The following is a 21,176-nucleotide window of genomic DNA, read 5'->3' as shown; positions in this document are numbered from 1 at the left end:
GGCTCCGGCTCTGCCTGTTGTTGGCTGTGGCTCCACCATTGGCCTCCCTGCCTTCCTCCCTACTACTCCCAGTGGGCACCATCCTCCACTTTTTTTACTTTTAATCTTTTGGTCTGTGACTGTAATAAATATGAGAGCCAGTGTAGTGTTGTGATTATAGTGTTGGACTATGACCTGGGAGTAAAATGTAAATGTACTGGCTTCAAGTCAGTTCCAACTTATGGCGACCCTTTGAATAGGGTTTTTGTGGTAAGTGGTATTCAGAGGGGGTTTACCGTTGCCTTCCTCTGAGGCTGAGAGGCAGTGACTGGCCCAAAGTCACCCAGTGACCTTCATGGCTGTGTGGGGACTCGAACCCTGGTCTCCCAAGGTTGTAGTCCAACACTCTAACCACTACGCCACACTAGGGTTCAAATCCCCACACAGCCATGAAGCTCACTGGGTGACCTTGGGCCAGTCACTGCCTCTCAGCCTCAGAGGAAGGCAATGGTAAACCACCTCTGAATACCACTTACTATGAAAACCCTATTCATAGGGTCACCATAAGTCGGGATTGACTTGAAGGCAGTAAGGCAGTCCATTTCCGTAATAAATGATTCATTCTTTCTTTCTTTTACCAATCTGACTTCCAACTAGCCTCCCTGAATGCCTGATATGCTATACCTTCCCCACTTTTTCCTGTTAGTAGCACAAAGCCCCTCCTATCTGTGTGTCCCCCATATGATTTCCAAACAGCCTCCTTGCCCATTGCCCCCTTCATTCAATTACCTGCTTTCTTTGTCCATTTCTGCAGGCCTCTGTCTTTTCTTTCTTGTTCACTGCTGTTTTAAATCTATTTTGCAATATTTACAACATAAGAAGAGCCTGCTGGATCACGCCAAATTCCCAACTAGTCCAGCATCCTGTTCTCAAAGTGGCCAACCAGATGGCTATGGGAAGATCAAATATTGTTCTAACTGTACAGGAAAGACGGTTCCTTGTCTTTTTAGCTAAAAAATTGGGGCGATGGAGTATCTAGTGTTCTATTTCAAAATTGACTGTACTCCCTTTTGGCTTCCCTGTTGCCTTTTTGGTGGTGAATGGAATGCCCTCCCTAATGAAGTAGCCTGACACCCACATTAATATCTTTTTGGCACCATTTCATTCTCCCAGACCTTTTAGAACTGTGTTTTAGTCCTAAACACTTCTGGTACAGATTATGTTTGCTTCGGTTTAAATGTTTTAACAAGACATTGGGTTGTATTCAATTAAGTCCTACTCAGAGTAGACACATTGAAATTAATGAACCTGTAAGTCATGTCTATTAACTTCAGTGGGTATACTTTGAGTAGGGCTAGCGTTCGATAAATGTAAATGTACTGCCTTCAAGTTGATTCCGACATATGGCAATTCGATGAATAGGGTTTTCATGGTAAGCGGTATTGAGAGGGGGTTTACCATTGGATGCTATCTATTAAATTAGGCTGAGAGAAAGTGACTGGTCTAAGATTATCCAGTGAACTTCATGGCTGAATGGGAATTTGAAAATGGGTCTCTCTAGTCCTAGTCTAATAATTTGTCCACCATGCGTACGGGCTTTTCTGCTTTCCTGTTTTAATTATTTCCACAGCAAGCTAAAGCCAAAAATGTAGTGCACCTAACAAGCCTAGCAACCCACTTCTCTCCAAAACAGACCTTAAAATATTTTTTTCTCTCAAACAGTAAGCTAGTACCATGCTTGGATCTAGCAATGACACCCTTTATTAATCAATTTCAAACGTTTAGAGGACAGCTCAAGTCTCAGATCTCTCTCTCTCTCTTTCTCATACTTATAGTTACCAATGCTAACTATAAATATAAAATTTTCCACATGAATCAACTGAATGGAGCTCAGATGTTTCAAAATCGATTAGATTTTCATTTACCCTAGGTCTAGTTGGCAGGTTTTTTAATGTCCCCTGATCACCATAAATAGCTGAAAACCTGTCCTCTTGAATAAGCTGTTGAGTACAGCTCAGTGAACTAAATGTATTATTTTGCTCTTTTACTGTGATATGCCAAACCTTTTAAGGTGCAGCTATTTTGAACATTAGAATTGATTTTTTAATTTGTGCCAAATCAAGACTGTGTGTCTTCAAATAAGTTTCACATAGATCTTTGTAGCAGTTTGTCATGTATTGTATTTATATAGTATGATTACAATCCTGCACATATATACAGACTGTAAACACAGTGCAGTATGTTCCTGTATAATTGAAGAGGATTGCAACAGATAATGTGCACTATCAAAATGTACATGATTTCATGGTAGTGTATAAGAGTCACAGTATATGACCACACGAGGACTACATTTTTTCATGTTTATGTTGTAAGTATACGTCAGGGAGGATGAGAGTAAAGTTATTTTTTTAGTTGTACAAAATGTACATGTACGCTGATGTACAAACATGTACAAACATTAGGAAAAATAAACACATATGCATTTGTCTAATGGAGCTGTTATCAATACTTGATTTCTAAATTAGAGGTGTTACGACTCAAACTTAGAATAATAGGATAGTAGAGCTGGAAGGGGCCTATAAGGCCATCAAGTCCAACCCCCTGCTCAATGCAGGAATCCAAATCAAAGCATTGTCTGAAAACTGCATACTCTGATATGGAAGCCCTCACCCTAGTCTCAGACACTTTTGCAGGCCCTTATCATGCAACCCACAGACCAGGTGGTCATGCAGTATCTCCTCAAGGTTTGGGAAATTGCACTGTTTTGCCATGCGTCTAAGTTCAGCAACATACAGTGACACACTCTCTGTTTGGCCCTGATTTCATTTGTAGAAATAATTGTGTCGTGCTATTTCAGACAGTTTTGGAGAGAAATGTTCTTGTAAAGCATTCAGGATATCCTCATAAGATGTATTAGCAAGTTTTGCTGGTGCTACAAGGGCACGGGCTAGGTCAAAGGTGTCTGGCCCACAGACACTGAATAACACAGCATGTTTCTTCCAGGGCTGTGGAGTCGTGGAGTCGGAGTCGGGAGCAATTTTGGGTGGAGTCGGAAGAAGTGTTCCAACTCCAATTCCATCTCCGACATAAATGGCAAATGTGTATTAACTAGTAATAACAAATTTACTGTAGTAAAATGGTAGCACAAGGCATTTCATCACCACCACGTGAATCCAGAGCTTGGAAAAGTTACCTTTTTAAACTACAACTCCCATCAGTCCCAGGGATTGGGCTCGTGGGAGTTGTAGTTCAAAAAAGTAACTTTTCCAAGCTCTGGATTCATGTGGTGGTGATGAAATGCCTTCTGCTACCATTTTACTACAGTAAATTTGTTATTACTAGTTAATATACATTTGCCATTTATGAAGGAGTCGGAGTCAGACAGTAGAAAAATAGAGGAGTCGGAGTCGAAGGTCTGGCGTACCGACTCCACAGCCCTGGTTTCCTCTCCGACTCTGTAATGCCATTTGCTGCCAAGTAAAACTCCTGCGTGGCTGCATAACTTTCCCACTTGCTGAGACATGCAGGGTTAAATTCTTCAAGATGCCCTTGGGTACCCATATTCCACAATATACACACTGACCCTGGAGTGCTTTGCAGTGGTTTCTGCAAGGCCCAAGCTGATGTCCTAATCCTAAGGAGAAATCTTCTCTCCCTTTAAGCCTCTAATGCGTGAAGAAAACACTCTGTGTGCCTCAGAATCCCGTCCTCATTGCCAGTGAAAAGTATCATGAAGAGGCCACACAGAGGATCTAACAATAACAATAACTTTACTATAACTAATTATATACAGAGAACAAGGCCCACAGTATGGTGCTGCTTGTAAGGCAGGCCTGGAACTGAAACTGCCACAGCCTGGGGCTGATTCAGCAGTTCCTGGTATGGCAAGCCTGGAGGGCCAATACACTACACTATCAACTTTGGTTGGTGGCCCAGCTTTGTCCCTATCTGGACAGGGATAGCCAGGCTTTAGTTGTCCACACTCTGGTAACCTCCAAATTAGATTACTGCAATGTGCTCTAAGTGGGGCTGCCTTTGAAGACAGTTTGGAAACTGCAGCTTGTGCAAAATGCAGTGGCCAGATTGGTAACAGGGATCAGATGGTTTGAACATATAAAACCAATTCTGGCGCACTTGCATTGGCTGCCTATATGTTTCCAAGCCCGATTCAAGGTGCTGGTTTTAACCTATAAAGCCTTACATGGCTTGGGACCAGAATACTGATGTGGAAAACTTTCCACAGAGTCGGTTCTTTGACAGGAACAAGGCGAGGAGCAGGATGAAAGTCAATACAGCTGCCTTTATTACGTACTATAGTAAAGAGCTGAAGTGTTACAGAAACAAAACAACAAGCTGCCTGCCTCTACAGTGCTCTGCCTTATATCTACTTTTGCAAACACACCCATGTGACCCATTAAACCCAATCAGAAAATTTTAGACATGCTCAAACTTGGATGTGCAGATAACTCAGTAACTTTCCGTTGTGCCAAGTCTTTACTCATCCCCCTCCCTCCTGTCCTTCCTTATCTGAGATAGTGCAGTTTCACTCTTTACCAATGGGGGTAGACATGTTTTCCCTCATCAATACCTGACGAAACGCCTCTCCCGACAATAACCCACCTATACACTATGCTCAACAGAGCAAAGGTCCTCCTCCGGGTGCCTACTCCAAGGGAAGCTCGGAGGATGGCAACAAGGGAGAGGGCCTTTTCAGTGGTGGCCCCCCCAATTATTATGGAATGACCTCCCCGATGAAGTTCGCCTGGCACCTACATTGTTATCTTTTCGATGCCAGATCAAGACTTTCCTTTTCTCCCAGGCATTCTAACACCATGTGCTGAGCTCTGACCCCAGGTCTTTTAACTTGTTTATCTGTGCTTCATGGTTTTTAAACTTTGTATGGTTTTAAAATTGTATATTTATTTTAACGTTCAATATTTTTAATTTTTGTAAACCGCCCAGAGACCTTTGGCTATGGGGCTGTATATAAATGTAATAAATAAATACATCATCTAAAAAAAAGAAGGGTCCCTTCACCATCACAAAGCCTGCAGCAAACTGGGTGGGAACATAAGAACATAAGAGCCTGCTGGATCAGGCCAGTGGCCCATCTAGTTGCTGGAGGCACGCAGAAGACAACACATTCTGTCTCACAACATTCTGTCTCATGATGTACCGTCAATCCCATGAAGCCTTCTGTCCCAAATTAAAAGGAAATGCCACCAAACTGCTGAGATCAGTCTAGCTGTCACTTGAAGGAGTGGCAAAGCTTTTTTTGTTGTTAGAGTAGAAAAAAGGAAAAACTGACAGTCATCTTGTCATTAATGGTAAGCCTACCCCACATCCAAATGTTCTGAGAATTTGTTTTTTCTCCTCAAACAACACCTGTCTCCACCCCTTTTGGAGCTGAGGAACAAAGTGGGTGGTTGTTATGGGATCAGGAAGGGTTTTTCCCCTGCTTAACTCTGGTTGTTTGTTGGGCTGATTCTGACTCTCTCTTTTCTTTTTCAAGATTGACGTATGTGTGTTTTGGTTGGTTGCTTCAGTTTGACTGTGTCCAAGCTATTCCTTTAGAATTCTTTCAGCTTGGCAGAATGACTAGTGTGGATGTAGGACACCAATATGGTGTGAATGAGAAAGTGTCCAGGTAGGAGGACCATCTTGGCTGTGATCGTGATAGCAGGGCACTCACAAGGCTAGAGCAGCTTGTGGAATGGAGATGCTGCCTAGGGTTGTGAAGGTAGGCTATACCCAGCAGAGTTATAGTAAGTGGCTTATGTGGAAAACCAAATCATACCTCCCACCCCCTGCAGGAGGAATCAGCTAGCACCTGTCAGGTATAGCTCAGGCTTTTTTACTCCTATTTAAATTAGATTAAAATCCATAATAATAGGGTAAGAGCCTCAGTGTTGGTGGTAGGTGGGTTAAGAATCACAGCTCTTTTTCTTTTCTTTTGCCACAGTAGTGGCTGCTACCAAAAGAGTTGAATCAAGTAAAAAAAAGGGCCTTCCCTTTTCAACAGTGGGAACGCTGTGCTGAAAAAACAACCACCACCTTCTGGCTGCATTTTGTTCCCTTCATGTCTTCTTTGGATGATAGTCATTTATTTAAGACTGAGCCCCTCTTTAAATTGCTGCTGAAATGACTATTTTCTTATTTCACTACAAAGCGTAGTTTGGTTGCTCAATATAATTTCCAAAGGACACTATGAATGTAAGGCCGATGGCCACATTGAATGTTCACAGCCATATCAGTGGTATTTGTATGTGGAGAAGATGAAGATGCTATGGTTACCATAGATACTGGGCTTCATACATGTTCTTTAGATGACATTGGCTATTTATCTGCATTTATTTCTAAACAAATAAAGCTGTGGTGAGATGGGTAGGGAAAGCTGATTGTAAACAATTTTAACTGCACAGTAACTTGTCACTTGGGAAACCAGGCAAGAGAGAACAATCAGTGTCATGTAAGGAGGAATTGTATTCTGCCATTCAAGAATGTGCTACTAGTTGGAAATCCTGCAGAACGGTATAGAAATTGATTCTGAAATAGAAATGCATGTGCTTTCCCCAAATTTAGCACTTTTTGAAAATAATTTATTGGTACTTCATGGAAATTGATTTGCATATTTTTGCATGCAAACCATTTGCTTCATGTTTACTGGGTTTTAACCCTTTTAGTTGTTTGGTAGATAAGACTTAAGGAGATTCATAGGTAAATTCAGATGCAACATAAAGTGGGCAGAATTTCCTCCCAGCAATTTTTTGTTTTGTTTTTATTTACTGAGGGATATATAATGAAAAATAAAGCGTAATCATATACAATCTCTCCTTTTTCTCCCCTTCTCTTTCAAGGTCTAGTTTGGATGCCTTTTGAATTCATCTTGTGTACACCTTTTGTGTAAGGGACAGACTGAAATGAAATAATGCTGAAAATCATTTGGCTCCCTCTTTGTATGGAAAGCTGAAAGGAGATTAATGTGGTCTTAACTCTCAAAGGAGATCATCTGAATCTAGCTGCAGTAATGAGTTCAGAAGAGAAAGGAATCTCTCCTGCTCACAAAACCTCTACACCATCTCATAAAAGTTCCTCTTCTTCATCATCTTCCCAGCGGGATAGTCGGCAGGTAACTGAAAGAATCTTATACTAGCTATTCACATTGAAACTGCCATTTCTGACAGGGTTTCCTTGTTGTTTCTTCATAATGACAAAGTTTGGAGATCAACATACAAAAACATTCTTCATAAGATTAATAAAAATCCATTATGGACTTACACCCTATAAACTTCTGCTTTCTGCTGCTGCTTAAGAAATGATAACTATGCAAGGGGTTTTAATTATGGTTTTATATAAATTCATTTTGGTGGATATTAATCAAGTTTATATATCATTGGACTTGTACACCACTTGGAATTTCCCCCCAAGCAATAAATGTAAACATTCTCTAAACAAACAAAAAGAGTCATCGCCCAGCCCACCAGTTCTCCCTGCAAGTATACCATCCCTTCTTAAGCTTGTGTAAGTGTTATGAGGGAAATGTGGGGTTGGGAATCCCATGTTAGAATGCCCAGTTGTCTGTTACCCTTCTAGGGTTTTGTTTTGTTTTGTTTGGCTGCCCTGAGTCGTGTGCTTTGCAAGCAGTACAAATGCAACATTAATTCTAACTCTGGCCTGTGGGTGAGAAACCTGACTATGAGGTATATTATAACGGAAGGTTTGCTACTTAATATTAAATATTATTATAAAATAATAATAGTAAAGGCTTTATACTTTATGTAGCAGGGATATACTATCCCTATATAGCCAGGATGAGAAACTGGTGTCCTTCCAGATGTTGTTGAACTACACATCCCGTTATCCCTGTTTATTGATCATACTGGCTGAGGCTGATGGGAATTGGAATCCAACAAAGGGTTCCAGATTCCTCATCTCTCCTATATGGTAGAGGGTAGCCTTTTCCAACCTGGTGCCCTCCAGTTGTTTTGGGCTACAATCCCAGTGAGCCCCAGGCAGTACGGCACTGCCAACTGGGTTTGATGAGAACTGTAGTCCAAAACATATGGAGTACAGCAGGTTGGTGAAGGCTGATATAAGTGATTTCTACCATGTGCAGAACCCAATGGGATAAAAAATAAATAAAACAAACACAGACCCACCCACTCTCTTGCAGAGAGAAACAACTAAACAAGCAGTCCCCCCATATTCCAGAGGGAAGGGCGCAAACAGACACCCATAGATGACAGAGAGGAGGAAAACCTAATGAGCAAGCACAGTTCCCAGAAAGAAGAAAGAAAAAGCCCCAAACCACACACAGTCCCCCACCCCAGCCCCAAGAAGAGAAGAAACCAAGCATACAAATCACCACATATTCTCCGGGCACCAGAAAGGAAGGGGGAACAAGAGAAGAGGATAAAGCAAACAAGACCCCAAAGAGGAGAAGAAAACAAACAAGTGCAGGAGGAAAGCCAGAGTACACACTGTTCTGATCCTTTCCTTCTCCCCCGTAGGTCTTGGGTCCCTCCCTACTTTCTTTCCTCTCTTCCCCCTCCCCTTTTTCTTTGACGAGATTTGGAGCATGTTTCCCCTGCCTCCCTTGTGGGTAGTGGGAATGAGCGACACTCCTCCAGTTTCCACTCTCATCTGTCTAGTTCTGCAGGCTGAAACTGCTCTCTTCCCACTTCCGAAGAGGTGGGGGGGGTTAACTCATGATAAAAGAGGCAATGGTGGTGATGGAGGATGAGGACAGAGGCTTCACAGGCACTAGGGGAGACTTTCACAGGCACCACTGTGCTCACAGGGACTGCGTTTGGGACTCCAAATCTAAAGATTCATATAGAGAGGTGCAGAACATGGCAGTGATAAATACTGTTCTTTCATTTTTTCATTGCTCTGTTAGCTTCTTAAATCTTTGCTTGGGCATTTGAAATCTCAACAGCAGTTCCCCCACCCCCATACAGGAAGACACCTAGAATTCTGACACAGCATATTTCTTTCTTTAAATACACTTCTAGAAAAATATTCAGGCACCTGTTGTAAGTGTATTGCTCTTATTTCCAATTTCTGAGAAAATGAGGTAATAATTTTTTGTTGTTAGACCTCCTTTATGTTTGTAAAATCAGGGAATCCCCCCTTTAACCTATTAATAGGTGCTGAACACCTATTAAAGGATTTTAGTGGGAACAAATAGATCACCCTAAGCAGCCATTGCTGAGTCATTGGTATTGTCCATGTGAGAAGTGTGAATGGGTTATCACAACCTGTTCATAGAACAATACTAGTAGATAAGTCAGCTGTGATTTTTGTATGAGATCTCAAACCTTTCCTAGATGCCCTTCTGGGTATCATCATACCTATTTCAGAAAACTAGCATGTCAGAGATGAGGTTAGGTTACAACCTGTCACCTTGATACTGTTTTCTTATTGGAAGGACTTCGGGTGTGGAAGAGAATTCAATCATGTAGAACCTCCCCACGAACCTGCAGTTAGAAGTGGTACAGCAGAAGTCAGAAATGTTGATGTGCTGGGGATCCCAGAGTTAACGTATCCTAAGGTCGAAACCATTGAGTGCATGCATGCAGGTGCCTGTTCCAAAACAATAAATTCAATAGATATTTTTTACTGCTAAGGAACAGTTTATTTATTTATTTATTAGATTTATATCACACCCTTCCTCCCAGTAGGAGCCGAGGGTGGCAAACCAAAGCACTAAAACCACTCTAAAACATCATAAAAACAGGCTTTAAAATATAGTACAGCAAAACTTCCTTAAAGACATACTAAAAACATGATATTTTAAAGTTTTTCGTGCTGTTGGTTGCTGTCCTGGGCTCCTGCCGGGAGGAAGGGCGGGATATAACTCAAATAATAAATAAAAATAAATAAAACAAAACATCTTTAAAAAACTTTTTAAAAAGCTTTAAAAATGTATTTTTTAAAAAAGCTTTAAAAACATATTAAAAAGTAATTCCAACACAGATTTGCATCTTACCCCATATATTCCCAGTTGACCGCTTTGATCTGCAGAACTGGTACTGTTGCAGGTGTTATGTAATACTTGTTCCATACATGTCAGATACTGATTTTATTATTGTTGTTGTTGTTTTGTTGTTGTTATTATTATTATTATTATTATTTCATTTATGTCCTACCTTTCCTTCAAGGAGCTCAAGGTGACATACCAACATGGTTTTCTCCCTCCTGATTTTATTCTCACAATAGCCCTGTGAGGTAGGTTAAGCTGAGAAACAGTGACTGGCCCAAGGTTATCCACTGACCTTCATGGCTGAGAGGGGATTTTAACCCTGCTGTCCCAGGTTCCAGTCTGGCACTCAAACCTCTACACCACACTGGCCATCTTTTAGTGTGGCAGCACCTCCGCTTTGGAACTCCCTCTCTGTTTATGTCAGGCAGGCACCTTCACTGTACTCTTTCCAGTGCCTGCTTAAAACATTTCTGTTTAGGCAAGCCTATCCAGTCATGCAGAAGATACATGTGTTTTAATTTGTTTTTAGTTTATTATTGATTTTAATTCTTGAATGTTTTTATATATCTGTCTTTAACTGTCTTTTATTGGCTTTAATATGTACTTTCCCCTAAAATTTCCTTTCTTTTTAGAAATTACACAAATTCTTCCTTATAATTGAAACCTCAAATTATTTGGTGAATTATTTCCTACAAAGCCTGAAACTACAGAATGCATGCATATTCATTGTGACTATTTCAACAACATAGCTTGATTAACCATAAGACTGTTGTGGATTGCATAATCACAATGAAACAGGAAACTGGATGGGAACAAAGCACTCATGCCTTCCATCCCCTTATTCCATCCAGAATAAGAGATATGTGCTTATTAAACCCACTCCCCCAAAGGAGGACGAGTGGCTTCTCTCCAGTCCAGTTTTGCCTTATGTAGGGTGGGAGATAAGCTGCTAACTCTTCCCTAGAAGAGAAGAGAGGGAGTTTTATTGAAGGAACTAGGCCTCTGTCTCTCTCCTTCATTCATAATGCTACAAATGCCTTTCCTTGTCCCATCAGTTATAAAAGTGGTAAGTAGCTTGATGTTTCTGTGTGGAAGTTTGGAAGGAAGCAGGAATGTATGTGTATATTTTTTGTTGTGATGCTTTGCTGAATCATAGCTAGCGTGTTGACAGTTGGAATCCCAGTTGCCAAAGAGAATATTTTTTTTGTTTCATATATAATAATTTACTTAATCTTTCATTTTTTAGTTCATCAGTCTGAGATAGTAAAGAAATGTTCTATCCATTTGTTTACTTTAATTAAAGCTCTTTTTACATAGAAAAAATGTGTAGAGTTGAACATATGTGAGGTGAAGAGCGGGATTATGGTGGATGGCCCCATCCAGTGCATGTTCAACAGACTGTGTATATTCCTATATGTGCATCAACTATATGTGTGTGGACTGTGCATGCATGATGGGGAACCCTGCAGAAAGCTCTGTGTATATTTACTCTGTACTTTGACCATATTTATTTATTTATTTTATTTTATTATGAGATTTGTTAGTCGCCCATCTGGCTGGTTGGCCAGCCACTCTGGGCGACGTACACGTTAAAATAGTATATAAAACAGTTAAAAGTTTAAGAACACAGTAAAACTAGCCCGTTCCAAAAGCCTGCTTAAAAAACCAAGTCTTCAGGGTCCGGTGGAAGCTCATTATAGATGGGGCATGGCGTAGATCATTTGGGAGAGAATTCCATAGGGTGGGGGCCACAATTGAGAAGGCCCTCTCTCGGGTCCTCACCAGTCTAGCTGTTTTGACTGGTGGGATCCAGAGAAGGTCTTCTGAGGCTGATCTTGTTGAGCGGCATCCCTGTCGATGCTGGAGGCGCTCCTTCAGATAAGCTGGGCCACAACCGTATAGGGTTTTAAAGGTTACGACCAACACCTTGAATTGGGCTCGGTACACAACCAGTAACCAATGTAAGTCCTTCAACACAGGAGTGATGTGATCTCTATGGCGGCCACCTGTAATCAGACGCGCCGCTGCATTTTGTACCAGCTGTAACTTCCGAACCGTTTTCAAGGGTAACCCCACGTAGAGCGCATTACAGTAGTCTAAGTGAGTGGTGATCAGGGCATGTACCACCGGTGGGAGCAGATGATTGGGAAGGTAGGGGCGTAGCCTCCATATCAGATGGAGTTGATACAGAGCTGCCCGGCTCACAGCCGAAACTTGAGCCTCCATGGACAGCTGGGAGTCAAGAACAACCCCCAGGCTACGAACCTGGTCTTTCAGGGGCAGTCGTACCCCGTTAAGCACCAGGTCTATATCTCCCAGCCTTCCCTTGTCTCCCACGAACAGCACCTCGGTTTTGTTAGGGTTCAGCTTCAGCTTATTCCTTCCCATCCAGCCACTCACCGACTCCAGACATTTGGACAGGGTTTCCACAGCCAACCTTGGTGAAGATTTAAATGAGAGATAGAGCTGCGTGTCATCCGCATACTGATGACACTGCAGCCCAAATTTCCTGATGATTGCTCCCAGCGGCTTTATATAGATGTTAAAAAGCATTGGAGAAAGGATAGATCCCTGTGGTACCCCACAAGTGAGGGGCCAGGGATCTGAAACCTCCTCCTCCAGTGCAATTCTTTGGTACCTCTCAGAAAGGAAGGAATGGAACCACTGTAATACAGTGACCCCAATACCTAACCTCTGCAGGCGGTCCAAGAGGATTTGGGAAGAGGTATTCCCTTAGATGACCCTCCGTGGCGCAGAGTGGTAAGTGGCGGGAACGCAGCCGAAGCTGCTCATGGCCGGAGTTCGATTCCAATGAAAGGAGGAAGTCGAATCTCCGGTAAAAGGGGTCGAGGTCCACTCAGCCTTCCATTTATCCGTGGTTGGTAAAATGAGTCCCCGGCATATGCTGGGGGGTAAAGAAAGGCCAGGGAAGGAACTGGCAATCCCACCCCATATATACGGTCTGCCTAGTAAACGTCGCAAGACGTCACCGTAAGAGTCGGAAATGACTCGCACTACAAGTGCAGGGACACCTTTACCTTTATTCCCTTAGATACTAGCATCCCAAGCTGTCTGAGGCTTTATAGGTTAAAACCAGCACCTTGAATTTGGCCCAGAAACACACTGATAGCCAGTGCCAATGACCAAGGACTAGTTTAATATGTTCAAAACATATGGCCCTTGACTCTGTGTGTTCATAAGAAAGAGGGCTGGCCTTGCTGGTATCAGTCTCTTTTAGTAATATCACTGCTGAATTCAGGCCCAGCTGAGGCTTCTAAACTATCTTCAAGAGCTGCCCCACATTATTGCAGTAATCCAAATGGGAGGTTGCCTGAGCATAGATTGCTGTTGCTAGGGTATCCTCATCCAGATAAGGCCACAGCTGAGTCACCAGCATATAACAGCATATAAAATAATGTATAACAGATATAGAGATCAGTCAGGTGTTCCTGCGCACACACAGTGTGGCTATCCTTGTTCTGTGGAACAGTATTCCTGTGCAGATGTGAGAGGTGGCCACTATCTGTACTTTCCAGAGACAATTGAAGACATTTTTGTTTCAAGAAGCTTTTCCAGCAAGATAAAAAGGTCTCTGCCTTAGGTGTTCATTTTGTACTGTTTTTAAACCTAAACCTGTTGTACTGTTTCTAGAATTATTTCAGCCTTTCTTAAGACTATGTCTGTAAATCACCTTGGGACACATATGTGGAAGGCAGTTCACAAATTAATGACAACAATAACAATAAACAATTGTGAGGAGGAGTGTGGGGCTGTGCCTGCTGTCCTTACTCTGCTACTGCTATAGTATCCTTGATCTCCCTCCCCTCATTGTTTATGCATTAGGATATGTCTGGAGAGAGGAGCTTGCCATACACACTTAGGCTGCCCTCATGATGTATAGCCCTGAGAGTTAAGAGTAAAAAAAGGAGGGGACTATAAGAAGATGGAAGAAAAGGCAGCTGAATGTAATGATATTCGATGAAACAGTGCAACAAAATTCAACTATATAAGATAGTGCTGTTTTTATTTTTATTTGAGTGAATTTCTACCTTATCTTTCTGTGAATAAAATGACTAATCATAGGGTAACAGTAATATCTTACGTGTTGTGCTGCTAACATTTATTTATTTTATTATTTATTATTTGATTTATATCCCACTCTTCCTCCCAGCAGGAGCCCAGGGCGGTAAACAAAAGCACTAAAACACTTTAAAGCACCATAAAAACAGACTTTAAATACATTAAAACAAAATATCTTTAAAAACATTTCTTTAAAAAAACTTTTTTAACATTCACACAGTTAACAGTCACACATGGTATTAAAATATGAAATACATATGCGATAGAAATTTCTGAATTATAAGAGTCAGTGGAAGAAAACTGACTTTGATGGTGATATGATAGGTTGTTCCTAGGAATGTGGTGCTCTTCTATAAGCTATGCCAGCCCTTGGTCTCTGGTTTGTATGGAAAAAATATCTTCTATGGCTGAAAATTTACTCCTCTTGTTTCTTTTTATTTTAGAGTGTCCATGTGTTAGAGCGGAATATTTCTTCTGGAAGCACAGATCCAGTAATTGGCAAACAGTTGCTAGAAAATGAACCAGTAACTATATCTAAAGTAAGTAAGGTCATGGTGTCTGCACTAGAGGTTGGTATGCAAAACCTGTTCAATAAATGGGCATATTCAATGTGAACCTCATGTATATGAAACTATACGTATTGACCTGCTGGAGTTAGCTGCCACTATTGAGGGAAAGAAGAATCAACTGGATCAGATTATGCCTTTATTGAACACCTGCGTTTATGCTTAAAAACATGAGAATAGTTTGAATGGAGCAGGAAGTGTAATTGTTTAAGGAATTTTAGGGAGGACTAATATTTCTAAAAAGTAAAAACTGGGTCATATGTAAAGCAATAATGACCTGGACATGTGGCACTATTGGTAGTAAGTTACAAAACAGTACGGCCTTGGAGAAGTGGGGTTGTTAGGTTCAGAAATAATCAACGGGGGGGGGACAGAGGTGCAGCATGGATCCCCTTGCTGGATTGAATTCAATGTCCATGAAAGGGCGTTATATAAAAAAAAATTAAAGAGCCGTTCTGGCACTTTAGTCTGAAATTGGTCTGTGTATGCTCTCTTGAAAGATGGTCATCAAGTACCAGCTCAGTGTGGAGAGTACATATCCAGCCCCCCCTCCTATCCCCCCCCCAAAAAAACTAGGTGATCAGTGCTGGAAAGCTGACAGTGCTGAGCATTTGTTTGGTAGCTACATATGTGCAGGTCGCCACATGGCAGTCCCAATGAAGGAGAAGTATGTTTGGGATATAGATTAGGACCTTTTCAGTGGTAGCTCTGTGCTTTGAAACTTCATCCCTAAGAAGGTCCTTCAAAGCTCATACTTGGTTATATTTAGGAAATCAATGTACAGACTTTTTTGTTTGCTTGTTTGAAATGGATTTTAAGCAATTTAATTCAGTACACTTGGGACATGATCTAATCAAAGTGAAGTATTTTTAAGCCCCATTAATCTGAATGGGAGTTATCCATGTTGAGGAGACCAGCTCATCCTTTTCCCTCCTCCCTGGCCCTGTTCCTTACTCACTCATTTGTCACTTTTTGGGAACCTAGTTTCACATGTGACGTTTCCTCAGTTTGGTCTCCTCATTTTGAATTCCATATTGAACTAGATTGTGCTTGTAGTTTAGCTACTTCATTCACTATCTTGTTGATGTTTAATGGATGCTTTTAAATTGGTTTTTCAAGTATTTTACAAGCTGCTTTGAATAATTGAAAGAAGTTAGGGTTAGGTAAAAATGTCCACATAAATAAAATAAATATGTAATGTTCTCAAAGTACGAAACCATAGTTCTCAACTGTATTAGAAAAATGGTACAATCTCCTCTTCCGTATTATGTATGTTTTGGAAGAAACACCATTGAACTGAAGCTATCAATATGTTGCTCTTGTTTTAGTGTCTTCCATAACAAAAGAAAAAAGGCAAATCAAATGAAACTGAACAAGTGAAAGTTCAGCAAACAATGAAGGCATAATTAGTCTGTAAAATTCACATAAGGCATACGTAACTTATTGTCATTCTGTAATTACTGATCGCTTACACAGTTGGGAGATCATGAGCTAATTTGTTTTAATTTGTTTTAAACTGTTAATGTAATTTATATTCTTGTGACCTGCCCTTGGACCTACTGTAGAAGGGCAGACAATAAATGCCATTATCATCATCAGTGCATTTTGGTAAAAAAATGAGGTGCCAGTACTCATATCTTGATAAAAGTACTGTGGGTACCAACACAAAATGGCTGGCATGGGCAGCAAAAAAAAAGAGGCGCTGCTACTCCGTGCTGGTGAGTACTGTCACAAAGAAGGCATGATGATGATGATGATGACGATAACAATAACAACAACAATAATAATGCTCAGTCCTGACTGCATCATTGATCATTTTTTAATTCTTCATTTCATTCTGAATTTTTTTTATGGGAAAAGTAATAATTTTTAGTGTTGAGGATAATTTTTCATATTAAAACCAGCTTATTGAAGGATATAATGAGAAACCTTTTAATGAAGGATTGTTTAGGCACAGTCGCTACGTTGTGATATAGTTGTGGCTTGCATCACATCAGTAATGCATAGGTTTTGATCCTCTGGTTTCTTCCCATAATAACATCAGAGCCAAACCATAGATGGTGAGATGACCAGTTTGGTAGCTGTCATTCTGCAATGGTAAACTATGAATAAGGCATCAAGTCTGCTCCAGCATTGCTTTATCTGAGGACAAGTATCATATGTAAAATATATAATACATGGTGACCAGTGTTTTCAGCACCTTGGACAGTTCATTGAAAGTTTGGACTAAAACCTGGACCAGATTCACTGCTCCACTAACATCAGAGTCATGAGCCTCCACAGATGGTGACAGAGTTTCATTAGCATAATTCTGCCACTGGATTGATTGCTAGAATGACTTCACTAGCACTTACTGCTGATTTACAGCCTCATTATACGGAACTGGTTTAATCCCATTTTTAGGCGTGACAGCTTAATACAAGAGGTGAAGCTTCCCCAAGCTTCCTTAATTTATAAAACAAAAGGCACTGGGGGCCAACCATGCTTGGAAGTCATGTCCTATGCTCTGGAAGTCCTTTCTTCCTCATCTTAAGATGCCTGAAGCTTAATTTTGATTACTCAGTAATAAAGGGGCATTGCATACAAAGAGCCTTACTGGATCACATGAATAAAGGGTCTGCCTAGTCTAACATCCTTTTTCACACTGTGGCTACGCAGATGTTTTTGGGAAGCCCAAAAGCACTGTAAGAAACCCTTCCCCATTAGTTCCCTTCAAAATTCCTTCCAGTCAATGGTATTCAAAAGCATATATGTTCAGAGGCACTCGCTTGTCTGTCAGACTTTCACATGTTATAGAACTGTGAGCTGGTTCATGTGTCTTGAGAAGCAAGTTAAAGCAAAAATGTGAATGAGATTTCTGCTTTCCTTGTTCTACTATAATGCATGACGCTACAATTCACAAAGTAGGATATGACCTCTTGGGACTTGGCAGATTTTTTGGTGGAGAAGGTCTGTGAATCTTCCTTGCTTTAAAGGTGTGTGGGGAGCCTTTGGCTGTCCAGATATTGCTAAAATTCCAGCTCCCATCAGCCCCAGCAAGCATGGCCAAGGGCCAGGAATGATGGGAGTTGTAGTTCAGCAACAGTCTGCATCTATGTTGGAATTGTCTTTAGTTTTTTTTAAAAAAAGATGTCTTTAGTGTTTTTGTTTGCAGCCCTGAGCTCCTTCTGGGAGGAAGGATGGGATATAAATTTAATAAATAAGAACAACAACATATGGAGGGCCGAAGGTTTCTGCTTTACATGCTATAGCGGAAGTGGGGAAAGCAGAGTTCTCTAACTTCTGCTCTCTACTCTGCATCCTGGTTTTGATTTTTTTTTCCTGGCTACGGTCCTATTTAATTGAACTTGCTAGATCCTATAGCCATGTTTTCAATAGTAAACAGGGCCTGGGGAAAGTTGGATGGTTCCTTTATCATACAGCATTCTATAGTTCTTTAGATTGGACCAGCTATTTCAGTGCTTCAGTGATATCACATGAACCCCTTAACCCCCTTTATAAGGAGTTGGGCTATCCATTGGCTGGTTCACTATTAAGAATGTTCCCCATGTAAGTGCCTTGGGTAGATGGGTGTGTTGCTGTGACTACACTGTGCTTACAGGCAGTCTTAATGGTTTGAAAACATGGCTCATACAATATGAGTAGTTTCAGATAATATTGAACTTATGGATCACTTTTCCTTCAGGAGCCAGACAGCTGGGAAATTATAGAAGGCCTGAAGATTGGCCAGACTAATGTTCTGAAGCCAGACAAACATGAAGGATTCATGCTGAAGAAGAGGAAATGGCCTTTAAAAGGCTGGCACAAGGTAAAATATCCATAAAACCCTTAAATGACCATCACTATAGATTAAAAACAAAGGGACATTATTATCTGTGGCAAATAGATTTGCTCTTCAAATTTTTCTTCTTTTTTGATACATTTTTATGTATTGTGTTCTTATTGTGTTCTTTCTAGGAAACTTTCCTTAGAGAGTATATGCTCCTAAGTAAAATATGTTTCATGTGAGGAATAGCAAACACTATCTCTATAATGCTTGTATGTTTATAAGTGGAAGTATTACAGTTTGGAGACTTAACCCTTTGGGAGACAGTCAACTTCTGAGGAAAGGGAACCTTTCCTTGCAACACACAGATTAACACAGAAAAGCACAATAAACTATTGTGTGCAGTGTGATGGTGCAGAATCCCTGAGCGTATTGATGTCTGAGATTGGGTACATTATTAATAATTTTATATTTAGTTCATGTCAGGAATTCTGAGTCATGAGAAACTTTGGTGTTTCTGACAGAATGCTACACATAGTGTACAAAAAGGACTGGAGATGGAATATAAGATAGGAAAAGAACACTGGTGAATATAGATGATAAGCTTGTGGTGCACCTTCTCATTTTAGAAGTTGATGCTAAATACATTGCTTTTTGGGAAATAAAGTCCACTACATTTTAGTGCAGCTTGCTGCCAGATAGGTTTGCTTAGGATCATGGTCTCTGTATTTGAGAAGCCCAATCTTGTACACTGCCTTTAGCTGCAGTACAAAGAGTTACTTGAATGGCTGCATCCAATAATTTATCTCATTCTAGCAAATGAAGCAGAGTCACTTCCAGTAATCTAGAAAGGCCTGTATGATGCCATGCAAGAGGACTAGAAGACGCCTACCCATCTCCAATTCTTGCTATTGCCACATCACCTTTTCTGTCTCAAGAGTAAGGATTGGTTATGCAGAGCTGCTCGTATCTGACTACTCAAATACAAATACATTTTCTGGGCTGTGAATGGGTTATAGCTGTAACACAAGGGCATCAGTTATGCCATCACACAAGAGTCTATTTCTTATTGTTATCCTGTCAACTCCTGTTCTTACAAAATGACTTACAGGATTAGGTTGATGTTAGTATGCCAGTATAGTGTGGCTCCAATTCACACAAGACTTGTATTTTTACATTTAACTTTGGTAAAAAGACTTTATCAAGGGATTCATTATGGCCAAGTTCTAGTTAGAATATTTAGGAATTTAGGGTAATCATTTTGTTCCAGTTTTAAAAAACCCTCCTCTTTGTTTGAGTTAGATGGAATTAGTTCTCCTGAAAAGTTATGTTGCATTTATTTATTTATTTATATAGTCTGTGTTGTGTCTGCTTAATGGTTTGGTGACTGCCTCATCTTTGAAGTCCATATTGCAGTAACAGTACAATGGTCCTAGTTGTGAAAGTGACCTTTGAATTCACATTAGCAAGGTTAATTAGTAGCTTTAAAGAAAAAGGATAACACCCCGGAATTAGTCAATCACCATTTTCGCACTCATGTAAATAATTGTATTCATATATTTATTTTATTAGCTACATTAACTCTGTGGTGGTGACAGTGGTGGTTGATGTTATGCTTATGCTTGTTTGTACCACTTGTAGTTCTTGTGACTGAGCAACCTGCTGCTATTATTGAGCAAGTCAGACTATTAAGAATTGGTCTGCATTTTCTCATATATGGACCGTTTAATCAAGATACTCTCCTAATAGGAACAAAAAATTGAGTGATGCCTTCTGATGCTGTCAGATTCATAGGATGGTTTAAGGACCACAGTAGACATTACATGTAACATTCTGCCAACATTTTTTAAAATGAACAGCAGCCTCAGAAGTCTGTATTGAGGGGATGAGATGGGGACCTTAACCCTTTCCCCTCTAGCTATTTTTTCACTCAAATCCCCCCACCACAAGAAAAAAGCAGTGGGGAGAGGAGGGGTGATTTTGAGCAAAACAGCCAGAGGGCAATGGTTTAGCAATACATAAACACTCTTTTTTTCATGTATGTGTGTACAGACAGTATTATTCTGCTCCTAATTACAAGCTCTTGTGGCTTTTTTTTTTTTTAAATGCAACAGTAGGAGCCTTGTGTCAGTCTTTCGCTTGCACTTAGGTCATCTTGATTATAGTTTGAATGTTCAAAGCCAGTGTTATAGAATGATAGGGCACAGTGGTAGGTGGTGGGACACCTGCTTTCTATGCTTTTAAGGCACAGATATGGAACCTTCTTCAGCCTGAGGGCTGTGTTGCCTCATGAGCAACTTTCCAGGGCCACAGGCCAGGGTTGGAGAGGAGCAGTGGATATGACCCTTATGTTTTTTTTAACCACACAGAAGTCTGAGGCTTCTATACTTACACACACACATACTCACACTCCTCCAGTCCCTCTGTCCAGTCCGGCAAGATGCATTAACATACTTTAAGGACACATTGCAGCCAGACAAAAGCGCTTGAGAAAAGCATATAACAAGTTTGGGGAGATGATGGGTGACCTGGGCAGAGTCCTGAGGACATATAAAAGGAATGGAGGGCTGTGTCCACCCCTTGGGCCTTAGGTTCCTCCACCCTGCTCTAAGGTATGCCAAGTTTCATGGCGGCAGAGGAATCCAAACTGTAGGAAGCCACTGTAATTAACAGCATGGTAAATTATGCCAGAATAATTTGTCCCTACTACAAACTCCATTCAGGAATAGAGCTACAGGCGGGCCCCGCTTATACGGCAGGTTCCGTTCCGGACCCCCACCATAAAGTGGAAATTGCTGTA

General features: G+C 40.8%; 1 protein-coding gene across 16 annotated transcripts in view; it reads left to right on the top strand.

Annotated features, from left to right (window-relative positions):
• The window catches only part of OSBPL6 (oxysterol binding protein like 6), a 167,815-nt gene that overhangs the window by 83,485 nt on the left and 63,154 nt on the right, over positions 1-21,176 (top strand). For 15 of the 16 annotated variants that reach the window (XM_061608360.1, XM_061608356.1, XM_061608354.1 and 12 more), the window contains 3 exons: positions 6,837-7,108; positions 14,488-14,583; positions 18,296-18,418. In XM_061608360.1, coding sequence (XP_061464344.1) covers positions 7,007-7,108; positions 14,488-14,583; positions 18,296-18,418 — 321 coding nt within the window. In that variant the 5' untranslated portion in view covers positions 6,837-7,006. Of the gene's footprint in view, positions 1-6,836; positions 7,109-14,487; positions 14,584-18,295; positions 18,419-19,192; positions 19,316-21,176 lie in introns of those variants that run through there. The other variant, XM_061608364.1, reaches the window with a different exon arrangement.

The sequence above is a fragment of the Rhineura floridana genome, chromosome 2, assembly GCF_030035675.1.
Source record: "Rhineura floridana isolate rRhiFlo1 chromosome 2, rRhiFlo1.hap2, whole genome shotgun sequence".
NCBI classification, from domain to species: domain Eukaryota; kingdom Metazoa; phylum Chordata; class Lepidosauria; order Squamata; family Rhineuridae; genus Rhineura; species Rhineura floridana.
Note: the sequence above shows the minus strand (reverse complement) of the source record. Positions and strands in the feature narration are given on the sequence as shown.